The sequence below is a fragment of the Pongo abelii genome, chromosome 4 (genome assembly GCF_028885655.2).
Source record: "Pongo abelii isolate AG06213 chromosome 4, NHGRI_mPonAbe1-v2.0_pri, whole genome shotgun sequence".
NCBI lineage: Eukaryota > Metazoa > Chordata > Mammalia > Primates > Hominidae > Pongo > Pongo abelii.
Window position 1 is genome coordinate 74,894,787 of NC_071989.2, and position 18,671 is coordinate 74,913,457.

General features: G+C 41.0%; 2 protein-coding genes across 6 annotated transcripts in view; one reads left to right on the plus strand and one right to left on the minus strand.

Annotated features, from left to right (window-relative positions):
* Positions 1 to 4,205, minus strand: part of SGTB (small glutamine rich tetratricopeptide repeat co-chaperone beta) — a 57,215-nt gene extending 53,010 nt beyond the window's left edge. Inside the window, exons 1-2 of one of the 3 annotated variants that reach the window (XM_024247280.3) lie at positions 3,936 to 4,205; positions 1,892 to 2,013 (exon numbers count right to left, since the gene is read on the minus strand). In XM_024247280.3, coding sequence (XP_024103048.2) covers positions 1,892 to 1,991 — 100 coding nt within the window. In that variant the 5' untranslated portion in view covers positions 1,992 to 2,013; positions 3,936 to 4,205. Of the gene's footprint in view, positions 1 to 1,891; positions 2,014 to 3,119; positions 3,329 to 3,935 lie in introns of those variants that run through there. The other 2 variants (XM_002815605.6, XM_054556416.2) reach the window with 2 other exon arrangements.
* NLN (neurolysin) overlaps positions 3,340 to 18,671 on the plus strand; it is a 107,500-nt gene continuing 92,168 nt past the window's right edge. Inside the window, exon 1 of one of the 3 annotated variants that reach the window (XM_024246794.3) lies at positions 3,340 to 3,593. In XM_024246794.3, coding sequence (XP_024102562.2) covers positions 3,553 to 3,593 — 41 coding nt within the window. In that variant the 5' untranslated portion in view covers positions 3,340 to 3,552. 3 annotated transcript variants of the gene reach the window in all.

The following is an 18,671-nucleotide window of genomic DNA, read 5'->3' on the forward strand; positions in this document are numbered from 1 at the left end:
CATATTTTTGGCTGAATACCATCCTAAAAATAGGACATAACATCTTGGTTTAAAAAAAAAAAAAAACCCTCAATTTTCTTTCTGGCCCTTAAAACTTTTATGCTGCCTTTGATTAGAAAAGAAACATCTTTTCTTAAATGACTGCATTTATCTGTTTGCTACAGAGCAATCATAACTTTCTCCTTAGATAACCAATCAACTTTATCTTCACATAGTCTAATCATCAAGGAGAACAAAAGAACCTTAATACTAAATGGACTGATTGCAATGTTCTCCAACTGTGCATCACCTGCTCCTCTCCCTGCCACCTGGAAAGACATCATCTAACCAGACTGCAAGCAGGTTTAGAGCAAATGCCCAATTTTCATCTCTACCTCCTAAAAGCATATTCACAGGGAAGTGCTTGTTGAAATTATAGAAGCAGTTTCAAGACGGGATTTAAACTATACTGTCATTTATTAAGTTCTTCCAAATGCACTCTCACTGCAATAATTAAGACTTTGGGGCTGGGAGAGGTGGCTCACGCCTGTAATCTCAGTACTTTGGGAGGCCAAGGCGAGTGGATCCCTTGAGCCCAGGAGTTTGAAACCAGCCTGGGCAACGTGGAGAAACCCTGTCTCTACAAAAAAAAATACAAAACTTAGCCGGGCGTGGTAGTGTCCTCCTGTAGTCCCAGCTACTCGGGAGGCTGAGGTGGGAGGATCACTTGAGCCCAGGAGGTGGAGGTTGCAGTGAGCCGAGATTGTGCCACTACACTCCAGCCTGGGCGACAGAGCCAGACAGACCCTGTCTCAAAAAATAAATAAATAAATAAAAGACTTTAGGCCACAGGGACACCAGATTCACTGAACCTCCACAAGTCCATCTGCAGAATTCTACCTTGTTATGGTTGTACTGAATTTAAATTTTATAACACATAAACATGGAAGAACAAAGATGGTGTCGAGGAAACACATGATGCTATCACCCACATCCTGTTCAACTTTACAGATTACCGAATCCAATATTAAAGTTAACGTAAAATACAGGTGAAATGCTCTCATTTCAAGTTCCAAATTAGGCACTGGTCAGATCTCACTAGTGGTATAATTATTAGACTTTTACATAGTGCTATTAAAATGACTCAGGTATTTTTATATATTATTTCTAAACTGGATGCTTTCCTATTAGGAAATGGAGACAACAAGATCTTCAGAGTATTAACCAGGATTTAAATCTCAGCTTTATCACATATCAGCTGTGTTATATGGTTACACCATTTGGTTTCACTTTCTTTTTCTTTTTTTTTTCTTTTTTTTTTGAAACAGGGTCTCCCTCACGGCCCAGGCTGGAGTGCAGTGGTGTGATCTCAGCTCACTGCAACCTCCACCTCCTGGGTTCAAGCCACCCTCCTGTCTCAGCCTCCCAAGTAGCTGGGTGGCAAGTGCCACCACACCTGGCTACTTTTTGTATTTTTAGTAGAGACAGGGTTTTGCCATGTTGCCCAGCCTGGTCTTGAACTCCTGACCTCAAATGATCCACCTGCCTCGGCCTCCCAAAGTGTTGGGATTACAGGCATGAGCCACCAAGCCTGGCCCTGGTTTCATTTTCTCACTTGTTAAATGGGGATAACATAACAGTTGCTGTGAAGAAAAAATTGCCTATAATATGAACAGCATACTTCTGACATATAGTATTTGTTCAATAAATGAACAATAGTCCTCTTAATTTGTTGTTAAACAAAACAAGCTTCAGAAAATGGAAATACAATAACCTTATAGTTAGGCCTCTCTTCTTGAAAGATCAAAAAAAATTCTGATTATGTTACAATAGATCATCAAGTTGGGCTTACAGCTATTTTAGTCTTCGTTTATGATTATAATATAAATGAACACAAAGAGCAGATGCGTACCTTCCAAACTTTCTTGTTCATCCGAGGTGTAAGTGTCCATCTGACTTTGTTCCCGTAAGAAACGAATAACTGCATAAACCAGGTGCTTGATAGATGACATTTTAGAAGCTTAAACACTTTTCCTTGATAAGAAAAATGAAAACATCGAACTAAGTTATTTTAAAGAATCAGTCAGGAAAGTCATAAATTACAAAGATGATATGGGTTATAAACTGTATTAAAGGTAAAAACAAAACACAAAACTGTATGACCTTTCATCTTTTCTCTTTTTAAAGAGTCAGGAGAGCACAAAGTATTGTGAAGGTAATTTATTACACATTTTCATTAATACCCAGTGGTATACGAGTATGTTAAATCTTGGAATAAGTAAAAATGTCTTCAAAACATGTACAGCATAAGCTTAGACTGTCACTGCATATCTCACCATACAGAAATCCCCTAGAGGCCTCAGTACTAAGTTGAGAGGCATTTCATACTGCTGACTAAAAGCTGATCTATACCAAGCATCTTCCTCTATTTCATGGGATCTAAAAAAAGTATTAATAATGTACACTCTACCCACTTTTGTAGGCTGAGAGTTATTTGATGAGGAAACACATTCGCGAAAGGTTATTCAACTGGTGAGTGTCGTTCTTAATAAAAATGGCATTTCTATTTAATCAGCAGACATGTCAGGAAATCTCTGCCTAAGTCGATGGATACTACAAGCCGACCGGCGCTCCCTGCAGAGGCTGTGCTCTCGTGCACAAGCTGGAAGCTCCCGGTCATGTTCATTCACATGGAATACTATCGCATCCAAACAGTGGCGCAGGGCCAGGCGGCATTCATGGCTGATTTCCACCAAATCGCATCATCCATCTGCTCCCCAGGTTCCCTAATTCAAAGCCTGGGTGTGGTACCCGCCGCTATAATGTTTATTATTTGTGTAGTTATTTTAAAGGCGATGTCAGCCTCTAGGCCACGGGGTCATAAGCACTAAATAAGGCCCCAGGGCAGAAGGTAAAAACAGAATGGGGGGGATAGGGGTGCGAAGAGGGAAAAAGATGCCCAGCCTCGTCTAGGCTTCTCCCCCTTCCTCTCCCCAGAGCGCATCGAGCTCCCCCTCCCTCCCGTCCTCCCTCGGGTACCCGGCCTCGCCTCGGCCCTGCCCGGTGTGCAGCGGGCGCCGGTGAGGGCCTCGGTCCGGGGCGGCGGGAGGCGCACCCTTGCCAGACAGAAGCCCCCTTACCAAGCAGGAGGACGCGAGACGACGGCTGCTGGCCCGCGGGGTTCCGTAGGCCGGCCCGCCCGACCCCTGGTCCTCGGGGCTGGAGCCCAGCTCGGGATCGCAGCACTGGTCGCGGCGGCGCAAACTTCCCCAGCCCCCAGGCCGTCGACCCCGGAGCCCACCAGGCTGTGCTCTCTCTCAGGCGGCGGGGTCTGGCCAGCACCGCCCCTGGGGCGGGGCCGGACGCGCGGGCTGGGGCGGGGCACGGCGTGGGGCGGGGCTGGTAGGCGCCGGCGTGGAGCTGCCGCACGTGGGAGGGCGCTGGCCAGGCAGCCACTGTGGCCTCTGCGACTAGGCCGGCTCGAGACTCCCGGGCGCCCAGGCGGTGCCGCCTGCCTCGCCGCCCCACGCCGAAGGACCACGCGCCAGCCTCCGCCAGCCTCTTAGCGCTCCCATGATCGCCCGGTGCCTTTTGGCTGTGCGAAGCCTCCGCAGGTACCTCCAGCGCGCGGGTTAACCTTGGCCGTGGGCAGGGCGGGGTCTTTCGCCGTGTGGTGCCTGGAGCCCGGACCCAGCCCTCCCCGACTGCGCCTCTCCGACGCTCCTGGGACGCACCCTCCCCGCGGCTTGCAAGGTGGACCCCTGGGGGACACCTGGCGCGGCCACCTGGGGCCACCTTTCCCGCCTCCGCTCCCTCGGGGGGACGTCCATTCCTCTTTGTTTGGGACTGCCTCAGCCGCAGTCAGCGAGGCTGGTCACAGACGCGGCCCAAAATGAATGCAAATAGTTTGGATAAGAAAATCATTTCACGTTCAACCCCAATGCAGAACTACAGACCTGTCATTAAAAGTGTCGCAGCTGTGGACTCAGAACAATTGTGTTTGCTCCTCGCGCCCATTATTAGCATTCCAATCGTTTAACATCCACCCGAGATGAAACCTCTTTGGTGGTGTTGCTTATTTCCGTCCATGCTCTCTAACTTCCTTTTTTATTTTCCTCCTTCCCATAAAACAAACATTCTGCCTCTTGCCGGTGCAAATTGACTTGGCCCAAAATGGAGAAAATGATCGCTTGGACACGGCTTTGGGCAGCCTGAGCTGCTGTTTTGGATTGCTTCTTAGCCCTCTAACCACACCCCACTGCAACAGACCAGTAGCAAGATGGTGAGGGAATTAAATTCTTTGCACGGATGCGCTGGTTTTCGGAAACAATGCCGCCACCATCCCCGTTTCCAAATCTGCCCAGAACTGTAAATCCAAATGAAGATTCAACAGAATAAAGAAAATGTGTGCTTCTTGCTGGCTATCAACAAAACTACTTTGTAACATGTCAGCATTTAAGCTTTCTACAATTCCCTTTTGCACATTGCCACTCGTCTGTGTGGATGGAGCTTTGTGTTGCTCAGTCCGTAGAGTTAGGGAGCAGGCAGGCGACAGTGGTAATTACAAAGAGTTAATGTGGTGATTGGTGACCATATTTCAGCCTGTCGTTTTTTGCTAGTCTCCAGGCTGCAATCGATATAGCTGTCAAATGAAGTTATACCAAGAAATGAAGACTTCACATAATGCAGGTGTGAGAAGAGGGAATAAATCTTCATATAACAGCAATTCTCGGCCGGGCGCTGTGGCTCACGCCTGTAATCCCAGCACTTTGGGAGGCCCAGGCGGGCGGATCACGAGGTCAGGAGATCGAGACCATCCTGGCTAACACGGTGAAACCCCGTCTCTACTAAAAAATACAAAAAATTAGCCGGGCGTGGTGGCGGGCGCCTGTAGTCCCAGCTACTCGGGAGGCTGAGGCAGGAGAATGGCGTGAACCCGAGAGGCGAAGCTTACAGTGAGCCGAGATCGCGCCACTGCACTCTAGCCTGGGCGACAGAGCGAGACTCCGTCTCAAAAAAAAAAGAGCAGTTCTCAAACTTTTTATTCTCAGGACCCCTTTACCTTTCAAAAATTACCGTGGACCTAAGAGCTTCTGTTTGTATGGTATATCTGTCTATATTTACCATATTAGACATTAAAGCTGGAAAAAATTTAAAGTAGTTGTTAATTTACAAAACTAATAAATAGGCTACGTGCATAAATAATGATTTTAATGAAAAATAACTATTTTCCAAACCAATCCCCCCCCCCAACAGTGAGAAGATTAACATTGTGGGGTTTTTTCCTTTTTTAAAAATTGTGGTAAGATATAACAAAATTTACCATTTTGATAATTTTTAAGTGTACAATTTAAAGTGTACAATTGAGAGGTACAGCCAACACCACTGTCCATTTCCAGAACTTGTCATCATCCCAAACTGAAACCCTGTACCTATTACACAATAACTGCCCATTACTTCCTCCCCCAATCCCTGGTTAACCATTATTTTTTCTCTATGAATTTGACTATTTCAGGTCCCTTATATAAGTGGAATTAGACAATATTTGTCCTTTTGCGTCTGGTTTATTTAGTATAGCGTTTTTAAGGTTTATTCGTGTTGAAGCATGTGTCGGGATTTCCTTTTTAAAACTGAATAATATTTCATTGTATGTATATACCACATTTTGTTTATCCATTTGTCACTGGACATTTGGGTTGCTTCCACCTTTTGGCTATTGTGAATACTACTACTATGATCATTAATGTGCACATGTCTGTTTGAATCCCTGCTTTTAACTCTTTGGGATACTGTATGTACCTAGAAGTGAAAATTGCTGAGTCATAGGATAGTACTATGTTTAGTTTTTGAAACCATACTGTTTTCTTCAGTGGCTGTACCATTTTTACATTCCCATTGGCAGTACATAAGGATTCCAATTTCTCCACATCATCATCAGCACTTATTTCCTGGTTTTGATAGCAGTTATCCTAGGAGTGGCATTGTTTCGCATTTTTGCAAAACTAATGTGTGACATAATAGAAGGTAACTGGATTCTTAAGTCTGTCTCTGCATTTAAGCTGCTGCACTGTTTCATTTTGGTTTAAGATGAAGAAAATCCCACCTCACAGTCATATGAAGTTGGAAAGAAGAATATTTTAATAGCTTTTTAAAGATAATCATGGATATTCTTTGATATAACATCAAAGTTTGACAAATGGTAGCTTTTTAAAGGTTAGTTACAAAGTGGAGTTTGAAACTATATGAATGTACTTTTTTTACACTGTTACATTAATATCCAATGCTGTGCCTTACACTTTGAATGGATGTTGAATACATGCCTGTTTTTTTAAACATTAAGCATAAGTCCTTCGGAAATTTTAGTGGTTCACTGTGTTATACAGTTCTTCCTAATGTTGACATATTTCATTATACAGTATCAAACAATCACTTTCCTTAATGTCTTCCTATTTACTCAGAAAAGTCTTCAAGTATTGGGAAGCTGTCAAGCTCACAGTGGCAGATAGGATTTTCCAAAATTCTAGTTTTCACTTGAAAGCTAGAATTTTATCATTGGTAACACAAACTGTCAGTTGTTTTACTTGAAGTGACAATCTCACTTTGTTACAGTTTTGACAGAATTTCTGCCACGTACTTAAGTCTGAATAACCCTGGTTTGTCTGTCAGTAGTTTTTTTCTGGTAAAAATGGTGTTCCATGGGCTGGGCACAGTGGCTCACGCCTGTAATCCCAACACTTTGGGAGACCGAGGCAGGTGGATCACGAGGTCAGGAGATCAAGACCCTCCTGGCTAACACGGTGAAACCCTGTCTCTACTGAAAATACAAAAAATTAGCCGGGTGTGGTGGCGGGCGTCTGTAGTCCCAACTACTCGGGAGGCTGAGGCAGGAGAATGGCGTGAACCCGGGAGGCGGAGTTTGCAGTGAGCCGAGATTGCGCCACTACACTCCAGCCTGGGCGACAGAGCGAGACTCCGTCTCAAAAAAAAAAAAAAAAAAAAAATGGTGTTCCATGAAAAAAAGCTATTTCAGCTCATAGTTCAACCAGTTGCAAAAGTGCTTTTGATTTGGGCAACCAAGTCCTCAGGACAACCCTTATACTCAGGTACACAGCAGAAATGCTTTGTGTGTACTTGGTCACATATAACTCAAGGGTAGAGACTTAATAAAAATTCATACTTTTTACCATTTCATTAAGGATATTCTAAAATGAAATTGACATTATTTTTAGCCTGAGTGCATGGCAATGAAAAATACAGCTACTAGTACAGTTTGGTGTCATTGCCTCAATTTGTGCTGAAGTACCAACAATATTATCCACCATTGCTTTTCGCCATCAGTGCAAATGTTCACAAAGTAAAAAGGATAAATAATGTCTTAGTATTGTTATGAAAGATTTTTAACCTCACAGACTCCTTGAAAGGGTCTCAGGAACCCCTACCCATACCTCTACCTTTAAGGTTTGGGGACTACATTTTGAGAGCTGCCGATATGTGGTATTAGGTTCTTTGTTTATGCATGGAAGAAAATAAATATGCTAATAGCCAAAAAATTATTACCTTGTTAGAAGCTACCATAAATATATTAACTATTTTGTTACATAAGGGCATATCTTACAGTTAATCATCATATATGGTAGTCCTTAACCCAGGGCATCCTTGACTTAATCACAGAATCTGCTGTTTCAAAATCAGTATCTTCCGAAAGAGTTCATATTAGACAACATGGAGGACCCCCTGTGTTCTCCTGTTTTTCCTGTTTCCTCTGACACTTGGGAGTTCATTTTAGTGTTATAGAGTAACTAGGCTTTTGCCTAACTGACTTATAGTTTCCATTGGGTTTTCTTGTTGGCAGAGCTGCTATATCCCCTTCCCAAGGCCAGCTTGGCAGCCAGGATCATTGATGGGGGTGTTCAGCCAATTTCTTGGGAATAAGTGGACTGAGAATCTGGAGTTTGGATTATAGTTGCTGTTCAATTCACTTTGTGACCTTAAAAAAATCACTCACTCCCTTGGACCTCTTTCAAGTTACGTACGTATGTTATGTATATATTTTAGAGACAAGGTCTCACTCTGTCATCCAGGCTGAAGTGCAGTGGGGCATGATCATGGCTCACTGCAGTCTCAAACTCTGGTTTCAAACAATCCTCCCTGCCTCAGCCTTCTGAATAGCTGGGACTACAGGTGCTCACCACCATGCCCAGCTAATTTTAAAAAATTGTTTGTAGAGATAGGATCTTGCTGTGTTGCCGAGGCTGGTCTAGAATTCCTGGCCACAAATGATCCTCCCATCTCAACCTCTAAAAGTGCTGGGATTACAGGAGTGTGCTATCATGCCTGGCCCAGGTTCCTTATATTGTAAAATGAAAAGGACTAGACTAAATAATAGCTAAGGCTTTAAAAAAACAAACAAACAAAAAAAAACCTCTATATTGCCATAGCAAACCAGGAGAATTCCTCCTCCTACCTCAGTCAGATTGTACAGCATGTGACCCAAGCAAAGCCTAATGTATATTATAGAATATGAGGGATGAGTGACATGGTCAAAGAAACAAACGAGAAGGTTGACTCAACAATATTTAGCCAAAACAATAGCTGTATAGCCTAGCTTCCTCTTTCAATTAGAAAAGACAGCTTGGTTTGTTTTTTGGTTTTTGTTTTTTTGAGACAGTCTCGCTCTGTTGCCCAGGCTGTAATATAGTGGCACGATCTCGGCTCACTGCAACCTCTGCCTTCTGGGTTCAAGCGATTATCCTGCCTCAGGCTCCTGAGTGGCTGGGATTACAGGTGCCCACAACCACGCCTGGCTAATTTTTTGTATTTTTAGTAGAGGTGGGCTTTCACTATGTGGGCCTGGCTGGTCTTGAACCCTGACCTCAAGTGATCTGCCCACCTCGGCCTCCTAAAGTGCTGGGATTATAGGCGTGAGCCACTGCATCTGGCCTAAAAAACACAGCTTGGTTTTTTAAAATGATGACAGCAATGCGTGTTCATTATTGAAAACTTAGCAAGTAATGACAAGCAAAAGAAAATATTAAATATATATATAATCCAACCATCTGGAACAGCCAATTCTTAACAGCTTTCAAAATTTCTTCTATGAACAGACTTTCTTTTTACAAATATGATATTGTTATTCTTTTATAATTTTTAATATTATACAAACATCCTCTAAAATATAAATAGCTATAATATATTCCTTTTGGGGATGTATGCAGTTTGATTAATACATACCTTTAGAAATGTCAACTATTCCCAACTTCTTGCAATGAGTAATAGTGCTTGGATAAACATTCCTATTGTCCTTTTCCAAATCTTTAATTATTTTCTTAGTATAAATTCTTACAAATGGAATTTGTACATCAAAGGGCATGCATACCTTTCAGGTCTTTGGTACTTATCATCTTATTCTATTCTAAAAACTTTCTCCCAGATTATAATCTTACCAGGTGAATAAGTAAATGCTGGTTTCCTATACTGTTACCAACACTGAGCATTTTAATTTTTTTTTATCCTTACCAGTTTGATAAGTGGAAATTTCTCTTATTATAATTTGCATTTTCATACATTTTTGGAAGGTTTATTCAGTGAGTATAATTCCTAAACAGAAATTCAGGAGTTGTGGTCTGGAAACCAAAAAGTTATTTGTTGTCTGATGTAAAAATTTATTTATATGGAAAATCTTAGAAAGTCAGACACATTCAATTACAGTTTTCTTGGTGTTTTTGCTTGTTTGTTTGAGACAGGGTCTCACTTGGTTGCCCAGGCTAGAGTGCAGTGGTGTGATCATGGCTCACTGCAGCCTCGACCTCCCGGGCTCAAATGATCCTCCCACTTCAGCCTCCCGAGTAGCTGGGACTACAGGTGTTTGCCACCACACCCGGCTAATTTTTCTATTTCTTGTAGAGGCAGGGCTTCGCCATGTTGCCCAAGCTGGTCTCTAATTCCTGGGCTCGAGTGATCTGCTTGCCTCAACCTTCCAGAGTGCTGGGATTACAGGCATGAGCTACTGGACCCAGACTAAATTACAGTTATTAATAAACAACAATATTTACATGTCTAAGTGTAATTAAATAAAATTGAGATTATTCCTCTAAAACCAGTAGGCATAATCTCCAAAATGTTAAGAAAACAGTACTGGGGAAAAAAATCTAATAAAGAAAGGGTTTTTTAAGTTAAAGTATCAAGAGCTAGATTGAGATTATTTGTACTAATGGATTTGGTTATAAAATAGGATTTCTTTTTTTTTTTTTTTTTTTTTTTAAGATGGAGTCTTGCACTGTCGCCTGGGCTGGAGTGCAGTGGCGTGATCTTGGATCACTGCAACCTCCGCCTCCCGGGTTCAAGCAATTCTCCTGCCTCAGCCTCTGGAGTAGCTGGGATTACAGGTGCCTGCCACCACGCCCAGCTAATATTTTGTATTTTTAGTAGAGACAGGATTTTACCATGTTGGCTAGGCTGGTCTCGAACTCCTGATCTCATGATTCACCCACGTCGGCCTCCCAAAGTGCTGGGATTACAGGTGTGAGCCACTGCGCTAGGCCGAGGATTGATTTCTTTCTGTTTTGTTTGTCCTTTAACCCTGGATTTGGTCAGAAGCAACCTGGTTCTTTCTCAGAGTTAAACATTATCACCTCTTTGGTTAAGACAAAGCACAGGACTTACTTCGGGAGAACCCCCTGAATTAAAGATATGAAGAACCAAGGAAACTGATATGTATTGAGTACATATGTAAATGCCAAGCTGCGGCATTACAAAGTGCATGTAGCATCATAGAGTCGACTATATAAATCTAGAAACAGCTCGCCTGAGTTTGAATGCTGGTTTTGCCACTGACTAGCATTGTGATCTTAGGCAAGAATACTTAAGTTCTCCGTATCTGTTTCCTCCTCAGTAAATTGGTAATTGATTGGCTGATTTCTTCATTCACCAAATATTTATTGTCTATTATATGCGAAATAGTTTTCTTGGTCTGGGGATATAGCAATGAACAAAGCAGACAAAAATCTTTGCATTAATGGAACTTACATTCCAGTGGGAGAGACAACTAAGGAAAATATAAGGTAAGTTAGATGGGAAAATGTGCTGCAGAGCAAAAGTAAAATGGGAAAGGGGAATGCTCAGTACCGATAGGAAGGAAATTGTGGAGTCAACAGGAAAGGCTACCAAGAAAGTGATATTAATACTTGAGTAGTGATCTACGAGAAATTAGCAGTTGTGCTATGTGTATACCTGAGGCAGGTCATTCTAAGCAGGAGAAACAGCACACACCAAGGCTCTGAAAGCAGGGCTATGCCTGGTGTTTTTGAGAAAGTAAAGAGACCATTGTGACTAGCATGGAATAAATGTCAGGCAAGTAAGTAGGAGATGAGAGAGGGAAAAATTGTACTCATCCTTTTTTTTCTATTTTCTTCTTTTTTTTTTTGTTTTTGTTTGTTTGTTTGTTTTTAGATGGAGGCTCGCTCTATTGCTCGGGCTAGAGTGCAATGGCGCAATCTCAGCTCACTGCAACCTCCTCCTCCTGGGTTCAAGCAATTCTCCCACCTCAGCCTCCCGAGTAACTGGGATTACAGGCACCCGCCATCATGCCCAGCTAATTTTTGTATTTTTTGTAGAAACGGGTTCACCATGTTGGCCAGGCTGGAACTCGTGACCTCAAGTGACCCACCTGCCTCCGCCTCCCAAAGTGCTGGGATTACAGGCGTGAGCCACCGTGCCTGGCCTGTACTCACCTGTTGAGATTGAAACAAATATAGAACACTTTGAACATTGCCTGGTTATATCCATTCCTATTACCACAAAAATGCTGTATAACAAACTGAATTTCCGTGGAGTACAGTGATCAATGTTTATTTTTGCTGACAAATCTAGATTTTGGCTGGGCAGTTTTTCTGATCTTAACTCATTCATGCTCCTTCAGTCAGCCATGGGTTGTGTAGGCAGCTCTGCTGATCTCTGCTGTCCTCTCTCACATGTTTGGTGATGTAGGATGGCCACAGCTGGGGCTATTTGGCCCTCTTTCTTGTGACCTCTCGTCCTCCAAGAAGCTACCTCTGGCTTGTTCTCATGGCAGTGGCAGGGTTCCATTAGAGAGTGGAAGGCAGTTGGAAATGGAACCTCATCAGCTCTGCCACATTCTACTGGTCAAAGCAAGTCACAAGGCTAGCCCAGATTCAAGAAGTGGGGAAACAGACTCTATCTCTTGATGGGTAGAACAGCAAACTCACATTGTTAAGAGACATAGATACATAGCAGGTGGAAAATTGAGGCCATGTTAGTTATCAGTCTACCACATCGGCACATAATAAAATCTCAAGAAATATTAGTTACTGTTTTTACTTGTGTGAATTGCCTAGTTTATTTTGGGAGTTTTAAAATTAGGATTATTACTTTGTAAGAGCCCCTCATAGATGTTTCAGTTGTTTTTGGTCTTTGAACTTTTGGGGTAGATTATTGTTGCTTTTTGCTTTTTTGCTTTTTCCCTACAAAAGTTTAAATTTTTATACAATCATAAATATCAGTTTTTTCCTTTATGATTTCTGCCTTTGGTCTCATTCCTAGAAAGTCCTTCTCCACCCCAAGATTATGTATTTTAAAAATCACGTACATTTTCTTTTTTTTTTTTTTCTTTTTTTTTTTTTTAGACAGAGTCTAGCTCTGTCACCCAGGCTGGAGTATAGTAGAACGATCTCATCTCTCTGTAACCTCTGCCTCCCAGTCTCAAGCAGTCCTCCCACCTCAGCCTTCCAAGTAGTTGGGACTACAGGTGTGAGCCACCACACCTGGCTAATTTTTGTATTTTTTGTAGAAACAGGGTTTCACCATGTTGCCCAGGCTGGTCTCAAACTCCTGGGCTCAAGCAATCCTTCCACCTCAGCCTCCCAAAGTGCTGGGATTACAGGCATGAGCCACCACACCCAGCATCTACATTTTCTTCTAGTACTTTTATGTTTCATTTTTCACACTTAAACCCTTTTATTTATCATGAGGGCTGACTTTTTTAAAAAGACTTCTTCAAATTATTGAGTGAAACAAAAAAGAAATCAACACCGAAACTGCAAAACTGCAAAAAGTATAAAAGGAAGTCCAGCTTATGAAATCTGGATTTCCCATTCACCATAGCTTACATTAGAAAGACTCTGCCCCATTCTGCCCACTCTGAGATTGTCTATGCTTCCTGTTTGGCATTCAAGAGGAAGTCCTCATATTTCCCAGCCATACTTTGCTGGTATCTTTAATATTTAATCCCACTTGTGGTCAACACTGAAAGGAAAATTCTATTTCTGCCTCACATCTCAGGTGGAGTTGTAGTGACTGAAATAATCACAGCTTGATGAAGCCTGCTTGCTACAATGTATAATGTCCATACTGTCAGGGCTACATAGATCTAACCATTCTCACACTGAGATTTATACATCTATACATTATTTTTATTCTCATAGGAATTCTTTTAAAGGTTTCGTAGCTTTCTTCTCTGCCAAGATACAAAATAGGGAACCACAAATTATTTATTTAAAAAAGAAATAGATGAATGATATTAGATTCCAACTACCAATTGGACAGCTCCTGAGGTCTCACAGTCAGCCACTTTTTTATCTTATAAGTGATATGGTTTGGCTGTGTCCCCACCCAAATTGAATCATAAGGCAGTTACCCCCATGCTGTTCTCATGATACTGAGTTCTCACGAGATCTGATGGTTTTATAAGGGGCTTTTTCCTCTTTGCTCAGCACTTCTCCTTCCTGCCACCATGTCAATAAGGAGGTGTTTGCTTCCCCTTCTGCCATGATTCTAAGTTTCATGAGGCCACCCCAGCCATGCTGAACTGTGAATCAATTAAACCTGTTTCATTTATAAGTTACCCAGTCTTGGGCATTTCTTCATAGCAGCATGAGAATGGACTAATACAATAAATACTTAATCGAACACCTATTATGTTGTTGAATCTCAATACCACCTTTTCCTAAATTGACGGAATTCCCGTCTTGCTTTTTTGCCATTGTTCTTTGCCTCAGTGTCACCATTTACCCAAGTCCAAAGCCTGGGAGCCATTCCTTGCTTTTTTCTCTATTTCCTTTACCTTTTCCACCAACACCAAGTCCTGGATAGTCTTCACATTGTTTCTCCTTTCTTTGTTCCCGGTATCACCATCATAATCCAAATCCTCCTCATCGTGAGTCCCAGCATCAATCTTTGCTTCCCACTAATATATTTTCCTTATGAAAATAGAGATCTTTAGGAACTACAAATGTGACATGTCATACTTCAGTTTGCAATTTTTCTTTACTCATCATTAAACAATCAAAACTCTCATGTGGTTTAGAAATCCCTATACAGTCTGACCCATGTGTCGCTCTCCCAGCTTCCCCTCTCACTCAGTGAACTCAATGCTTCAGCCAGATAGTTTATGTCCTTATCTCCTGGCCTTAAATTAACATAAGCTGATCCCTTATTTGGAACATTCTTTTCTTTCTCTCCCATTTCCAGAGCCTAATACTTATTCATTTATCTTAAGAGTTATGAAATATTATACACAAAAAATGTAATGCATATACATATATAAATGTGACTAAAAGGATGAAAAATGTATCAATATATAAAATGATATTTCTAGTATGAAAAATATATCTATATATAAAATGATATTTCTAGCACTTTTAAGTTCCTTGAGTGCCCCCTCCAACCATGTCTCTTTCCTCATACCAGAGATAACCACAATCTTGAATTTTGTAATCGCTATCCTTTTGCTTTTCTGCATAAACGTTACAACAAATGTATATTTCCCTAAACAACATATGATTTAGTTTTGCATAATGAAACTAGTTTCACATGGATATGGTTCATTTTTAATGTTGTAAGATATTTCATTGTGTGACTATTCCAAAAATTTACTATTTATTTTGTCAATGAATATTTGGGCTTCCATTTTCTTGATATTACAAGCAATATTGCTATGAATGTTCTTATAATGTCTCCTGATACATATGTGTAAGAGTATGAATTTAAGAGAACAATTACTAGGTTGTAGGATGTACATTCTCAACTTTACCAAATAATGCCCAATTCTTTTCCCAAAGTAGTTATACTAATTTACTTCCTTCTCTCCATATAGTATTCATGAGTAGCCATTGATCCACTGTCCTTAGCAACTCTTGTTGTTGTCAGGCCTTTTGCCAATCCAATGGTTGTAATGGTATTACTTGGCTTTTATATATATTGCTGTGTTACTAATGAGTTTGAACATGTTTTCATGTTTCTTTGCCATTTGTATTTTATGCCTGTTTATGTCTTTTGCCCATTTTCCTGAGTTATCTTTTTCATATTGAATTTACACTCAACAGTATTTATATATTTTAGATATTGTTCACTTGTTTTCCAGTATTCAAAAAATATGACTAGTCATCGTGGCTCATGCCTGTAATCTCAACACTTTGGGAGACTGAGGCAAGAGCATTACTTGAGCCCAGAAGTTTGACACCAGCCTGGGCTATATAGGAACACCCTGTATCTACAAAACATTAAAAAAAAATTAGCTGGGCATAGTGGCATTCATCTATGGTCCCAGCTACTCGGAAGGCTGCAGTGGGAGGATTGCTTGAGCCTGGGAGGTCGAAGCTGCAGCGAGTCATGATCATGCTGCTGCACCCCAGCCTATGTGATGAAGGGAGACTCTGTCCAGCCTATGCGACAGAGGGAGACTGTCTCCAAAAAAATATGTATATTTAATCTGTGTTTAATCTGTACGAGCCACTGAGCTAAACTCTAGGAATACAGCTATGGATAAGACAGAAACTACTCCTGCCCTCATGGGTTTATCCTCTCACTTAAAGGGGGTCAAAAAGTAAACTAATAAATCTCTAAATAGTAGCATCATCTTAGCTTTGTACTTTCTAAGAGTGAAGTTACCAGACCCCTACTAAATTCTTTCCCTCGGAATCCTATATTAATACTTTCATAGTACAAACATTATTATTAATAATGTTTTTCTTCACCACTGGTTGACAAGTTTTCTGAAATCAGCAGCCTATTTGTTTTTCATTTCTGTACCTCCACTACTTAACATGGTCATTACATAAGGGATGCTAAATAAATATATTCATTGAATGGATGAATGAAAATATGTCATTAGTAATAATAACTGAAAATTCAGTGTTCACTATTGATATCTAGGGAGTATAGGCCTAGATTTGGCATTTTGATACGGACAATTACAGGTATAACTTTCAGTAGAAAGTAGATATTTCAAGCCCTATATAAAGTAGCTGGGTACAGATTTCTTAATACAAATACCCGATTGCCTATGTCTACATGTTAGGTAAGCCAATTTAGATTTAGTTGTTTTATACCAAAGTTATTTACAGAAAAAAAGTAGACCTAGTTGTATTATCAAAAAATTAGAGTTGACTGGGCACAGTGGTTCACTCCTGTAATCCCGGCACTTTGGGAGGCTGAGGTGGGTGGATCACTTTAGCTCAGGAGCCCAAGACCAGCTTGGGCAACATGGCAAAGCCGTATCTCTACAAAAATTACAAAAATTAGGGTGTGGTAGCATGTGCCTGTAGTCCCAGCTACTTGGGAGGTTGAGGTAGGAGGATCGCTTGCACCTCGGGAGGCGGAGGTTGCAGTGAGCCAAGATTGCATCATGGCACTCCAGCATGGGTGACAGAGCTAGACCTTGTCTCACCAAAGAAAAAAAAAAAAAAGCCAAGGCAATACAACCTAGTAAGAGTGATAAGGCACATACTAATAAATAATTAGAATACAAGGCAGAAGGTGATAAGTACCTTAGAGTGGAGAGATTGATATGGAAGATCAGGGAAAAGAGATTACTTCCAGGATAAAAAGGAGGGGGAAAGGCCAGGTGTGGTGCCTCATGCCATAATCCCAGCACTCCTAGGAGGATGAGGCAGGAGGATTGCACGAGCCCAGGAGTTCAAGACCAGCCTGGGTAATATAGTGAGACTCCGTTTCTACAAAAAATGTAAAAGGCCAGATGTAGTGGCACACTTCAGTGGTCTCATGAGGCTGAGGTGAGAGGATCCCTTGAGCCCAGGAGGCAAAGGTTGCAGTGAGCCATGATTGCGCCACTGCACTCTAGCCTGAGCGACAGAGCAAGATCCTGTTTCAAAAAAAAAAAATAAAGAAAAAAGAATACAATATATTGTTAACTATAATCATCATGTAGTACAATAGATCTTTTGAACTTATTCTTCCTATCTAAGTGAAATTTTGTATCCTTTGACCAGCATCTCTCCAACTCCCTCCTTTCACCAGCAGTCACCCCAGCTGGTCACCCCTACCTTTCTACATTTTTTTTTTTTTTTTAAGACAGAGACTTGCTCTGTTGCCCAGGCAGGAGTGCAGCGATGTGATCTCAGCTCACTGCAACCTCTGCCTCCCGAGTTCAAGTGATTCTCCTGCCTCAGCCTCCTGAGTAGCTGGGATCACAGGTGCGTGCCACCTGTGATATATATGCGTGTATATATATGTGTATATATACATATATATAAAAATATTTATATACTATATATTATAAATATAATATATATATAAATTAGCCTGGCTAAATTTTGTATTTTTAGTAGAGATGGGGTTTCACCATGTTGGCCAGGCTGGTCTCGAACTTCTGACCTCAGATGATCTGACCACCTCTGCCTCCCAAAGTGCTGGGATTACAGACATGAGCCACCATGCCTGGCCAATTCTACTTTCTATAGTACTTCTATGAGATCAACTTTTTTACATTCCACATATGAGTGAGATCATGCAGTATGTGTCTTTCTGTTGCTGGCTTATTTCAGTTAACACTATCCACCAGGTTCATCCATCTTGTCACAAATGACAGAACTTCCTTTTTTGTGGCTGAATAATATTTCATTGTGTGTGTATACCATATTTTCTGTATCCATTTGTCGGCTGATGGACACAAGTTGATTCTATATCTTGTCTATTGTGAATAATATATAGCAAGCATGAGAGTGCAGATATCTCTTCCATATTGATTTAATTTTTTAAAGATGTATTCCCAGTAGTGGGATTGTTGGATTGTATAGTAGTTCTATGTTTAATATTTTGAGAAACCTCCATACTGTTTTCCATAATGGTTGTATGAATTCATATTCCTACTAACAGCATGTGAGGGTTCCCTTTTCTCCACCAAAGACTTGCTATCTTTGGTCTTTTCCATAATAGCTATTTTAACAGGTGTGAGATGATGTCTCATTGTGGTTTTAATTTGCATTTCCCTGTTCATGTTGAGCATTTTTTTCATATACCTGTTTGCCATTTATATGTTGCTTTTGAGAAATGTCTATTTGAGTCCTTTGCCCATTTTTTTATTGGGGTTGTTTTCTTGCTAATGAGTTTATTGAGTTACTTATATATTTTGGATATTAACCCCTTATGAGATGTATAGTTTGCAAATATTTCCTCCCATTCTATAGGTTGTCTCTTCATTCTGTTTATTGTTTCCTTTGCTGTGCTTATTAATTTGATGTAATCCCATTTGTCTACTTCTGCTTTTGTTGACTCTGCTTATGGGGTCATATCCAAAAAATCATTGCCCACACTAGTGTTATGGAGCTTTTCCCATATATTTTCTGTCTTAGTTCATTTTCTGTTGCCATAATTGAATGCCTGAGGCTAGGGAATTTATAAAGAAAAGAAACCTCTTGTTTACAGTTCTGGAAGCTGGG